The 13,165-nt window shown below is 37.7% G+C and overlaps 1 protein-coding gene across 1 annotated transcript in view; it reads left to right on the top strand.

Moving 5' to 3' along the window:
* Nucleotides 1-622: 622 nt before the first annotated feature.
* The window catches only part of DMP1 (dentin matrix acidic phosphoprotein 1), a 32,347-nt gene continuing 19,804 nt past the window's right edge, over nt 623-13,165 (top strand). The window contains exon 1 of the mRNA XM_054591578.1: nt 623-810. Within this exon, the coding sequence (XP_054447553.1) occupies nt 623-810 (188 nt within the window). The remainder of the gene's footprint in view (nt 811-13,165) is intronic.

Below are 13,165 nucleotides of genomic sequence, written 5' to 3'. Positions count from 1 at the left end.
GGTTGTCACCCATTTAGTAAGTCATGATATCAGTTTAGTGAATTATGACCAACATTTTGTAGAACAAAAGAATAAAAAAGAAAAACTGTAGTGCCTCATATTAGTGTTTTGCGAAACTTGATATTTACCTCTATATGCATACATACACAAATATGTCTACGAATGCTCACACTAGGACACGATGTGACATGCCATTCTGACTGTTGGTTGTAGTAAAAAATATTTGAAAACCATTGATTTGGAAAAGCATTATAAAACATTATTACTGTTAGTAATCATTTTATGTTTACTCTTTACATTCATGTTTCTCCTGACATCTAAGTTTCTTTTCCACTTTTGAAGCAGTGGTTAAAAAAAGAAGAAACAAAGAAATAGTGATGCGTATGTGGAGGGGTGGGGCAAGAGTGGTGGCGGGACGGGTTCCTGGATTTACTTGTGCCGAAGGGAAAGAGCTGAGGTAAGGTTATCTTTTGAGCAAGAGCCTATTATGGTGGCATCGGTGGGATTGTTGGAAAGTCATGATTTCTTTTTGGTTGTGTGTGCTACTCCACATATGACTGAAAACACATGGTCTTTAAAAAATTTTTTAATTAAATTTATTGGGGTAGCATTGGCTAATAGGATGAGAGAGGCTTCAGGTGTGCACTTCTGTGATACAAGATCTGTATATTGCACTGTGTACCCACCACCCAAAGGGAAACCATCTTCTAAAGAAGCATGGTCTCAGAACTGGCTCTCAGAGGTCATCTTATTGTCCCCACCTGACCCTGGAATTCCTTCCACACCTGCTCATACCACAAATCAGGAAAGGTAATAAGAGGTGTTTTTTCTTTTTTTCTTTTGCTATGAAATCTACTTCTTAAAATAGATTATAAAAAGATAACCTTTAGAGAGACATACCTCACCATATAAACACATTTTAAGTTAACTGGAATGGAATTTCCCAGAAGTCAAATTTGCTTTATGGTTTGTAATGGAAGTTTTGAAAAACTTTAGACCAAAATAACTAGGAACAATTTTCCTCTCCCTAAAAGGAGCAGGAACAGAATGGAATAGTTCAGTCAGAGATGAAAATATCATTGTGTTCTCACAGTGATCCATTCACTGCTGTTTGCAAGCAAATCCTCGAAATAAGTAAAAAATGCAGTGTTCCCAATCTCTCCCCTCGAACAGAGATCTTGGATTCATATGCTAAAAAAGGGGAAGGCGAGGGGAAAAAAAGTCAAATCCTGGGGGGCATTCATATAGCTCAGAAAAATGGTGTAAGGTGTAAAGATCAAGAAAACATCAGACTCCATGTGTTTTCCATTAGTTGGCGAGTCCCAGCTCTAGCACAAAGCACTACATTTACAGAGTGCTTCATCCGAAGATGCTTCTTTTACTTCGAAGTCCATTATTTTGGGCTTTGCCACTGGCTGTACCCCTCCCTCTACTCTTCCCCACTTTTCCTCCCTAGTGTTTTCCCCTTCAAAGAGATAAAGAAATGCCTGTGGGGAGGAAATGCTTTGTCCTTTGCAGAATTTAACTCTCAGGCATCTCCCTGTGGGAGGCCCCAGGCAGACCCCCTGGTGTGTTGGACTTCCATCTCCCACGGCCCTTTTTCCTGCTCCTACCTATACCTCAGACAACCAGCTGGGTCCCTGCTCCTGCTTCCCTTGTACTTTCCTCAGCTGAAACCACTGAATCTTTCCTTGCTGTTTTCATGCCATCTCCTTCTCCTCAGACCAATCTGAACTGGGGGCAGGAGATACTCAGGCTCTAACAGACTAACACTTGGTCTTGGCACTAAAGCATATTTCCTTCTTGTCCTACTCAAATATCTGGGTTCTGGTAAGTGGACTTTTACTTTGTTCCCACGAGACAATCCCCTTTGATCTTTCTAACTGGGTTTCTTCATGGCTGCCTCATCTCTCTCTAGTACTGATGAGACTTTTCCTAACCAGCCAACAATGACCAGAAGCAAACCTGTCATCTGACAGTCAGGCTTACTGAGACAACACAAGGAAGGAGACTGCATACCAGAGCAACCTCAATATCTCAGCAAACAAAGGAAAAGAGAGGATTTTGGGAAAGAGCAGAATTTAGGTGATACTTAAATGAAGCAGTATTTGAGAGGCTCAAAGCAAAAGTGAGAGCTGTGGCTGAAGGGGTCAACATTAGGTTTGGACTGTAAAGTACATGCAGGCTCCCTGTGTCCTTGGAAGGTACACAGCTAAGATGGGTGTGGACTCTTGTAGTCAGAGACCTCTAATATGAATCTCTGCACCTGGGTTGTAAATTGAGGATGTTTCTCTATGTCAAAGGGCCTTAGACCCTCCAAGCAAGAGTGATCTGTTTTATTTTTACTGATATTTTAAAAAGCAAAATCTCTGATAATCTATGATTTTAGAGAGTAAAGTTCCTCAGTACTTAACAACGCAGGAGTCATTCCAAGTTGGGACTTGTTAGGACACTGTACACCTTCAGTGTCCTTTAGAGATATACTATTTACTGTTAAGTTTGCAGCTGCTGTTATCCCAAGTCTAATAATGTGGGTAGATTTTTACTCTCTCAGTTGAGCTCATTTTTACTTTCTCAGGATGTATGTTTGTGCTAAAACCAAGATTCTGCTTATCTTGCTAGCCCTTTTTCCAAATTCTGGCAGAAAACCCAGAGGCCCGTCTTCTCTTTATATACTGCCCACTTAGCACTTGTTCCACTTTGCATTAGCCCCATAAATTGTGTTTCTTTCTTGCTGATTACTCTCTATACCCTGAACACACATTGTTGTTTCCTCTTAGTCCCAATGTAGAGTGCACAGATTTCCCTGTTTAAACTTGCAGTGTGGCATAACTTCTCCACTGCCATTTCTCACCTGCCTCCTGTAGGTGGGGAGGGCCACATTCTTTCTCCTTCTTGTCTTTTCCATTCTGCTACTAGGAGCCCACCCTAATTGGTCAAGTTCTGGTGTTTAACAGTTTCCACCTTAAAACTGAACTCAAGTCCTTTTCTGAAATCCAGGTTGTCATGCGCTAACTTCACAGATGTTTTCTTTCTCAGGAGCCTCTCTGACTCTGGGTTTCTGGTTTGTTGACACATTTCTCCCTACCTTTTGTCGTTTGTCTGAAGGAGAGTTAAGAGGCTGAAGTTTATAACTGGTTCTAGGCTTTATCTTTTGGTAAAACTCATATATTCACCTGTCATTATCTGCCAGTTGTTGGGACTGAATTTCATCTTCAAGAATGTAAATGACTAATGTAACCATTTTGTTCAATGAAGTAATCTTATCTCCAGCCCTATTTTTCATTCTGACTAGACCCAGGGCAAACAAGATAAGCAGAAACTCCCCAAAAATGAACAATCAGAAACAACCAGAGAAACAAATCCACTATATTCTTCATGGTGCCAGATTTTAGGAAGAGAAAGCCTAATATCTTGAATCAAAATGGTCACTGATAAGTAGGCTTACTCTAGACTTGTCAGATAGGTAATATTAGTGTTATGTATAGATAAGCTTAGTCACATATTTTCTTCCTTATTGTAATTACCTATCTTCAGAGCAGTGTTTGATGGAGAAATGTCCCAGTGTTGGCATTTTTGACACACCATGTCAGTTTTAACTTTTTAGAACTTTTGAAATAATTTTTTCAACCTGTAGATGTTTACAATATCTATATCAGTGTTAATCAAAGTGTGACTGGTAAAGCAGTTATATCCTATACACAGTTTGTTAGAGTTCAGAAGTACAGAAATTGAGAGTAAGCGTTTATAATCTTTATGGCAACTTGATATTGCCATGAAATTCAAGTGTGATAATTTTTCTGGTAATTCATTGTCATTGTATTTTTGTAAGCAGGAATTCAGGAAATGTATGGGAATGGGATATGAAGGGTTGGGATAATGATGGAAAGAATATAAAGTCAGATTAGGCCAAATTTATTGATATGGGCTCGCTCACTAAGCAGAGATTCTGCATTTAATGTTGTGGCTTGGGAGTTAGAAAGGTCTCTAAGGGCTTGACTGGTTGCTTGACTAAAACATGGACAAAAAAGTGGCTTTTAGTGAGCAAATTGGAAATGCTTGACCTCCCTTGGTTTAATGCAGAGGAAGGTATTCAGAGTCTTAGAAAGACTGGAATGTTGGAGTGGATTTGTCATTTAAGACCTATTTACCTGTACTGGGAGGGTCCAGCAGACATAGCTTTCATCAATACTCTGAGAAAAACTTGTGAGGGGATTGCTCCATGATTGCTCTTCTCTGTAGACCAGACCTGACATGGAAATTATAGCCATTCAATTTGAAAACCTAAATGCAATAAGGGTAATTGGATCTTGTGGTGGCAGGGGCCCAGTGGTGGCACTCAACTGCCAAAGACAAGTTGGGTGTGGTTACCGCAATGAACAGCAGAGCCAAAACAGTAATCAGAATAGTCTGACTTGCAGAGACCTCTGACTTTGACTAGTTAATCATGGTGTTCCTAGAAGTGAAATAGATGGTGAACTTACTAAATTCTTTCTTTTTCTGTATAACCAGAGAAGTTCTACACCAAGTGAACAAAAGCCTAACTCAAATAAAAACAGAGAGGTACCGTGTTTCAATCAATTTCCAGACTTGAGATAGTGCATAGATCCAGGACCCCTTGAATGAAGGGAAGACCAGATTCCCTTGAGGAAAAACCCTAGTACACTACCAAAAATTTACACAATTAATATTTCACCCAAAGAGAGCTATGGCCTTTCACCAGCATAACCAAACATCAGTAGGTAAAAGAAAATAATCAGACCTGTAGGGTCTACTAGACACTAACTCCAAACTGACTCTTATTCAGGAGACACAAAATGTCACTGTGACCCACCAGACAGAGTAGGGGGTTATGAAGGTTAAGTGGTCAGTGGAGTTTTAGCTCAGTTCTATCTCATGGTGGGTTCAATGGGTCCTTACACCTAGCCTGTGGTATTTCCCCAGGTGAAGAATGCATAATTGGAGTCGACATACTTAATAGTTGCCACTATACCCTCACTGGTTTCCTGACCTGTGGAGTGAGGGCTATTATGGTGAGAAAGGCCAAGCAGAAGCATTAGAACTGAATCTACCTGGGAAAATTGTAAGTCAAAAGTATTGTGCGTTCCTGGAGGGTTTATGGAGATTACCATCAGGGACTTGAAAGCTTCAAGGGTGGTGATTCCCACCACATCCTCATTTAACTCTCCTATTTAACCTGAGCAGAAAACAAATGGATATTGGAGAATGACCATGGATTATTGTAAATTTAACCAGAGGTTGACTCCTGTTGTACCTGCTTCACCAGGTGTGATTTCAGTGCTTGAGCAAATTAACATCCATTGGTACCTGGTATGCATCAGTGCTCTGGCAAGTGACTTCATTGTCCATAAAGATGACCAGAAGCAGTTTCCTTGCAGCTGGTGAAGCCAGAAATATTCCATCACATTGTACCTTCACTATACCTAGCGGCCCTCTAGCCCTATGTCATAATTTAGTTTGCAGGGATCTTGATTGCCTTTCCATTTCACAAGATATCATATGGTCCATTGCATTGACGCACTGATGACATGCTGACTGGAAAGGTGAGCAAGAAGTAGCAACTACTTTAGATTTATTGGAAAGGCATTTGTGTGTTAGAGGGTGGGAAATCAATCTTACTAAAATGCAGAGGCCTCACTAAAATTCAGGACCTCAGTGGAATTTCTAGGGGCTCTGTTGTGTGGGGCATGTTGAAATATCCCTTCTAAGATGAAAGATAAATTCTTTCATCCGGCTCATCCTATAGCCAAAAAAGAGGTATAATGCCTAGTGGGCATCTTTGGATTTTGGAGGTGATATATTCCTTATTTGAGTGTGTTACTCTGTCCCATTTACTGAGTGACCCAAAAAGCTGCTCATTTTGAGTGAGGCTGAGAAGTAGAGAAAACTTTGCAACAGGTTCAGATTACTTTGCAAGCTGCTCTCCCACTTAGGCCATATGATCCAGCAGATTCAATGGAGCTTAAAGTGTCAGTGGTAGATAGGGATGCTGTTTGGTCCCTTTTGTAAGCCCCTATAGGAGAAGCGCAGCATAGGCTTTTAGGACATCATCTGAGGATAACTACCTCCTTTTGACAAACAGCTTTTGGCCTGTTACTGAGCCTTTGTAACGTCTGGGCGCTTGACTATTGGTCACCAAGTTACTATGTGGCCTGAGTTTCCCATCATGAACTGAATGTTATCTGATTCATGAAGCTATAAAGTTAGGCATGCACAGCAACACCCCATCATTGAATGGGAGTGATGTGTATGTTATTGGGCACAAGTCCTGAAGGAACAAGCAAGTTACATAAAGAAGTGGTCCAAATTTCCATGATCCCCACTCCTGCTACACTGCCTTCTCTCTCCCTGTTATCAGTTGACAGAGGATGAGAAGACTCAGGCCTGGTTTATAGTTGGTTCTGCAGATTAAGGAGATACCACTCAAAAGTGGGCAGCTGCAGTACTATAGCCTCTTACTTGGATATCCTTTAAGGAGAGTGGTGAAGGTAAATCCTCCCAATGGGCAGACAATGGGCAGTGCACCATGCTGTTCACTTTGTTTCGAAGGAGAATAGGTGTGTGGCTATACCCTGATTCATGTGTTGCAGTCAATGGTTTGGCTGGCTGGCTGGCTGGAAGATGTATGTGGATAAACCTACCTTAGTCACCCAAAATTGTGAAGATATTTGTGTCCCATGCAAACACTCACCAAAGGGTGACGCCAGTAGAGGGGGATTTTAGCAATCAAATGGATAGAATAACCCGCCCTGTGGCTACCAGTTAGCCTCTTTCCCCAGCCACCCTTGTTATAGCCCGATGGACTCTTGAACAAAGTGACCAAGGTGGCAGAGATAAAGGTTATGCATGGGGTCAGCAATGTGGACTCCCACTCATGGGCCAACCTGGTTATGGCCACCAGTGAGTGCCCAATATACCAGGGGCCATTCCCCAGAATGATCAGCCAGCTACCTAGGAGCAGGTTGATTATATTGGGCTCCTTCTGCTGTGGAAAGGGCAGTATTATGTTCTTACTGGAATAGGTACTTGCTTTTGATTTGCATCTGCTTTCTCTGCATGAAGTGCTTCTGCCAAACTACCATCAATGCATTTACAGAATGCCTTATTCACTATCATGGTATTCCACACAGAATTGCTTCTGATCAAGGAATTCAAATCACACACATTCCAGAAGTGCTACAATAAGCACATGCTCATGGCATTCACTGGTCTTAACATGTTCTCCACCGTCCTGAAGTATTTGGCTTAATATAGTGGTGTGGAATGACCTTCTTTTCATTGTAGTTCAATTGCATCTGTTCCCTTTTTTCCCCTCATTACTCTCTCCTGCCCTATCCACCCCTACCTCTCACATTCAATCCTCCCCCAGCCCCCGCTGTCTTTGTCCATGGATCCTTTATACATGTTCCTTGACTTGACCCATTTTTGAAGACTTACATACCTTGCAGGGCTGGGGCAGGGTTCTACAGAAAGCTGCATATGTTTTGAATTGGTAGCCAATAACAGTGCTTTTTCTATAATAGCCAGGATTCATGAGTCTAGGAATGAAGAGGATAGGAATGGGAGCAGCATCACTCACTATTACCTCCAGTGACCCATCAGCAAAATTTTTGCTTTCTATTTCTGTGACTTTATGCTTTTCCGGCCTAGTGGTTTTAGTTCCAAGGTGAAGAATGATTCCACCAGGAGACACAACAATGATTACTTTCAACTGGAAGTTAATCTGCCACCTGCCCACTTGGAGCTCCTCATGCCCCTGAAATAACAGGTAAAGAAGAGAGCTACAGTGTTGGCTCAGATGACTGGTCATGGTTACCAAGGGGAAGTTGAATTATTACTCCACTATGGAGGTAAGCAAGAGTATGTCTGGAACATAAGAGACCTATTAGGGTGTCTCTTGGTATTACCATGCCCTGTAAAGAAGGTCAATGGAAAAAGCTACAACCACCCAATCCAGGCAGGAGTACAAATGGCTTAGATACTTCAAGAATGAAGTTTTGGGTGACCCCACCAGGTAAATAACCAAAACCAGCAGAGGTGCTTGCTGAAGGCAAAGGGAACCCAGAATGGGTAGTCAGAGAAGGTAGTTATAAATAACAGCTGTGACCCTGTGAACAGTTACAGAAACAAGGACTGTAATTGTCTTGAGTATTTTCTCCTTATTTTGTTATGAATTCATGTGTGTGTGTGTGTGTGTGTGTGTATAAAACAAATATCTTTGTTTACTGTCCTCTCTTATTCCCTTATCATGTAACATGATTTATATTAATATTTAAATATTTTTAAATTTACATCACAGGACTTCTTGGCCTCTGTAAATATGTGCGACTATTTCTGTAATTCATTTCTTCTATATATCTATATATATTTGTATTGTATTGGTTCTGTTTGTTTGGTGAACACAGTAATACAACAAGTGGCAAGTAAGATGAACCACTGACTTAAGAGAGAATGTATTGAGGGTTGGAATAAATAGATGAGTATGCCTAAGTATAAGATTCATAGAGGAGTTCTGAAAAAGGTGAGATTAGGAGATAAAAAGGAAGTACTGTAGGGTAGAACTGGTTGCTTCATTTCAATTGTTTTTTTTTAAACCTAAACAGAGCAATTACAAATGGTTCTACTTAAGTAATAATAAATATGATGTTGAACAAACCTATATATTCCTTTAAATTATGCAAAGAAAGAAATATTATCTTTTTACAAAGTGTCTAATAGGGGCCTGTCAGGCCCTAATGATATTAACAGACAATAAAAAGTCAAATTATTAAGGGTACCTAGAGAAAGAAGATATAAGAAGGTTGAAGAGTAGAAGAACAAAATGAGAAATTTTAAAAAAGTGAAAATTAATTCATTTGGGGAGAAGTAGCATTAGATTTGATTATTGGAAATAGGATCAGGAAAAATAGTAAAATGAGCACACAGATCACAACTAATATTTACATATGCAATTTTATGTGGTAGGAAAGGAACCTAGTAGACTAACAGATATTCTATTGGTAAAAGAAGGAAGAAAATTTTTTGACCTACAATTAATGAAACTATAGAAAACCTTTGGGAGGGTTAGTGATTTTCATATCTGTATTTTAGATATCTCTAATTTGGTTCATGTGGATTCTTAAACATATAGATCAAATCAAAAACAGAGGGCATTTCACATAAAAGTAAATGCATGTCTAAGTGATATGTTTACCTGTCTATATAATAATTACTGTCGTTAGTGGTGTTAATGATTATTATGCTTCATCTCATTATTTTCAGATTTCCCAAAGTGGCAAAACACAGTTGATGTAAACGCTACACAAGTCAAAAATCCATTTCACCACCACCTTTCTTATTATCCTTTGTCACACTGATGATGCATTTGATGAATAATTTTGTACATATATATTAACATTAAAAATATAAAACATGCATAAACTCTTTTGCCAAAATTACATACTTTATTAGCAAAGTGAAATAACCACAGAAAAAGTAAGAATAAAGCATTACAGAGAAAATATTCTCCACCTTATGTTTGTATCCAGAACGAACACTATATGACTGCCATTTTATGGTGTCTGAGATGTTTGACACCATCACTTTGTTGATCTTATTAGGTTATATCAACAAAGGTGTTTACACATCTCTGTCATTATTGTCACTGGTCTGTCACTGACAGTAAGAGGCATCTTAAGAGACTTTTACTTTAAAATTGAGTTGTTCTTTTCTGCACCAATCTTTTTCATTTTACAAATTGAGAGTTGACTCTTTTGTAATCCTTTCATTGACTCATGGATGTTTGTAGAAAGAAAATCCCAAGTAGGCCAGCTTGGAGAACTGATGTTGTAATCTATTCTAAGCATTATTGTAGGTTGGCAAAGAAAAACAAGGGACAGGATGTACTCATTGTTATCCATTTTTATTCTACTACCAATTTTATATGAGATCAGAACATACTGAGGTCTCCAGATTGAAAAAGAATCAATTTCTGTGGTAGACTGAAATCAATCTTTTATAAATAACTAAGTTGTGGAATTGTAAATTCTCAATTTCAAAATAGGCAGTTTAAATTTGTAAATGTTCTTACAAATAGGAAAGTTAAAAAAATATGTTTATTCCAAAACCACACACACACACACACACACACACACACACATGCACGCACGCACACACAGATTTAATTTAACCTCCATTATGGAGAAGAGATAAAAAACATTTCTAAAAACTCAAAAAATTCTGATATTAAAAAAATTTACAGTTACTTGTTTGCTTAGAATTACAATGGTAAAATTACTTTATGAGCTCACAGAAGAGCTATTTTTAATATTCATATTCAATATTAATTTTCTAAAAACAGATAATTCTACTTAAAACTTTTTATTATGAAATATTATATTGCACACCCAAAAGCATAAAACAACTGTATAATTTACAGACCTTATAAAGCAAATGTTTACATAGACACTAATTAGGGTTTTTTTTGTATATTTTTGTTTTTAGTATCATTATTAATGTATAAACTCATGGATTTAAACATACTTGATACGTGACATTAGTTTTTTAAAAAAATATTTAAAATTTTTTATTGTAAAGATAACTACAGGTACAGAACTCCACAAAATGAATTACTATAAGGTGAATATTCTTGCAATCACCATCGAGTCAAAAAATAGAACAGTCACTTCAGAAACCCCTCATGGGCTCCATCCCAACTAAATGATTTTTATGTCCTCAAAAGTAATAACTGCATTTTACAGAAATCACTTCTCTGATTTTTTTTAGAGTTTTATTACCCTAGTGGGCAAACCTAAAACAATAACCTAGTCTTGCCCTTTGAAAAAAAATTGCTATGTATTTTAAGTCCCAAAATCATTTAAATTACACTTCTATTTATTTTCTTTCTTTTCCTAATAATTTATCTGTTGAAGAACCTGAGGTATTTGAATTCTAGAGTTACCAACAGTCTATATCTTACTGAATACATATATGGTGCAATTCCAGCTATTATGTTATCTGTATTTCCTGCAACTTGTGAGCTAGAGCCAGACATTTGATTGCCTTGGGTTTGATCTGTTTGGCCAAAAATAAGTGACGTGTTCATTTGTCAGGAAGCATATGAGTTTGGTTGTCTCTCTTTCTGTGAATCATTAGTGTGCAGTGCCCAGACTGATTAATTCATTCAGGGTTGTAAAATGGCGAATTCTATCATTTTCCTTAAATATGTTAATGGAACTTTTATAAAGATATGTTCCCCTTCATTTCTAATTTGGTTCAATTTATATGGGGCTAGGCAAATGCATCATCCTTTCCACTTATTTACAATATTTATACATAGTATGAACTGGGTCTCTATGATCATCCTAAGGTGACCAGTTAGTTTTATTTTTTATTTTATTATAAACTTATGGATTTAAAATAATTTGACAGTGCAAGATCAATGAACTGAAACCTCATTTAAATAGGAGTTGGGAATTCTCGTATCTTACTACTCATCATCAGTCACCCCAAACAGAAAGAGACATACTTTCCATCTTCAATAGGAAGATGTTTTCTACTCTCCTACTCCAGTGGGGAAGAGGGAGGACCTTCTCCTTGTTAGGCAATCATTCAGCCAATGAGAGACTATTACAACTCAGCCAATGAAAAGCCACTTCACTTCCAATGGACTCTGTTTACAACAGCACCTCTGAACGTTCCCTTTCCCCTATGAAAGAACATTCCTCTTTTTTGTTCTCATGGCATGTGTGGTTTGCCATTTGACCACATGTTCCAAATTGCAATTATTTATTGTTCTCAAATCAAACCACTTTGCTGGAGAAATATCTGGCTATCTATCTGTCTAAGGTCAACTGGAGGTTTTAGTCTGTTTCATTAGAATAAGTCCTCACTTAACCTGGTCAGTAGGTTCTACAGCTTTAGGTGAAACGACATATAATGAAACCAATTTTACCATAGGCTAATTGACATAAACAAGAGTTAAGTTTCTAGCCATCCCATCAATATTATAATAAAACAATGTTGAATGAAATATTATTCAAGGACCTGCTGTATTATCTATTTTGATGATTACGTTGTTCCATCTTTAGCTAGTGGAGGCCTATTCATGTCGGCCTGAGTCTCTAATATGTAGTTTTTGATAGCTTTCCTGCAATCTGGTATGACAGGATGTTCCAGACTTATCTTGTACATTTCTTGCCACAAACTTGGAATCAACTAAATCCCCAAAAAGCTCTGGGCACTAGGATGCAATCTGGGTTCTAGGGACACTAACTACTATTGTATTTGTTATTGTTTTTAGATGTCTATAGGGACAGAGCTAAGGTATACATGCAGGGTGTGTGTGCGTGTGTTTAAATAATTCCTTGAGAAATTGCATATTCTTTTTATTTAAATTCAGTATTACAGGATTTTTTATTTTCTCTCCATTGTATCCAATCTCTTCCTCTTTTTTCCATATTGAAATCCTGATTATCAAGGACACATTGGCTAAAATAAATAAAATAATTTATAATTACTAATTTACTTTATCCCACATTTTCAGGATAACAATATGATAATCGCTTTATGATTACTGAGAAAATTTCAAGTTCTTTTTTTATGTGCTCTTCAATCTTCTCATCTTTTTAAAAGTTATATCTGTGCTAAGTATATACTATTACATACTATATTCTCTTTTTCAGCCTCATTTAATTTTGTTTATACATGTAACTATATGTTTCATACTTACTACCTATTCTTATGACAAAGTCTTTCTAGTCATTTTGGTTGTCTGAAGCTCATTCTCTATTAGATTATCCAGAAAGGGTTTGAGAAAACTACATTCCCTGAGAACTTGCATGTTGCTTATACTTTGTTTGAGTCCTTCAAATATGAAAGCCAATTTTGCTGACTACAAAATCCTTGGGTTTACATTTTTTATCATGAATGTCTTAAATATGTTATTCTGACTTTTTTGTGTGGCATAAAGCATTCCAGTCAAAAAGACTTAATGGTAATTACTATTCTTTACCTTGTAAGTCACTGCTCTGTCCTAGAAGCCGAAAGTATCATTTTCTTTATCTTTAAAGTCCACTAATTTTAGTAGACTATGTCTTGGTGCTGGTCATTTTGGGCTGATATTCTTAGGTACATGCTGTGCTCTTTCAATATGACTTTTAAATCT

Source organism: Pteronotus mesoamericanus, unplaced genomic scaffold (genome assembly GCF_021234165.1).
Source record: "Pteronotus mesoamericanus isolate MK-2021 breed Mesoamerican mustached bat unplaced genomic scaffold, CSHL_Meso_final scaffold_232, whole genome shotgun sequence".
NCBI lineage: Eukaryota > Metazoa > Chordata > Mammalia > Chiroptera > Mormoopidae > Pteronotus > Pteronotus mesoamericanus.
Note: the sequence above shows the minus strand (reverse complement) of the source record. Positions and strands in the feature narration are given on the sequence as shown.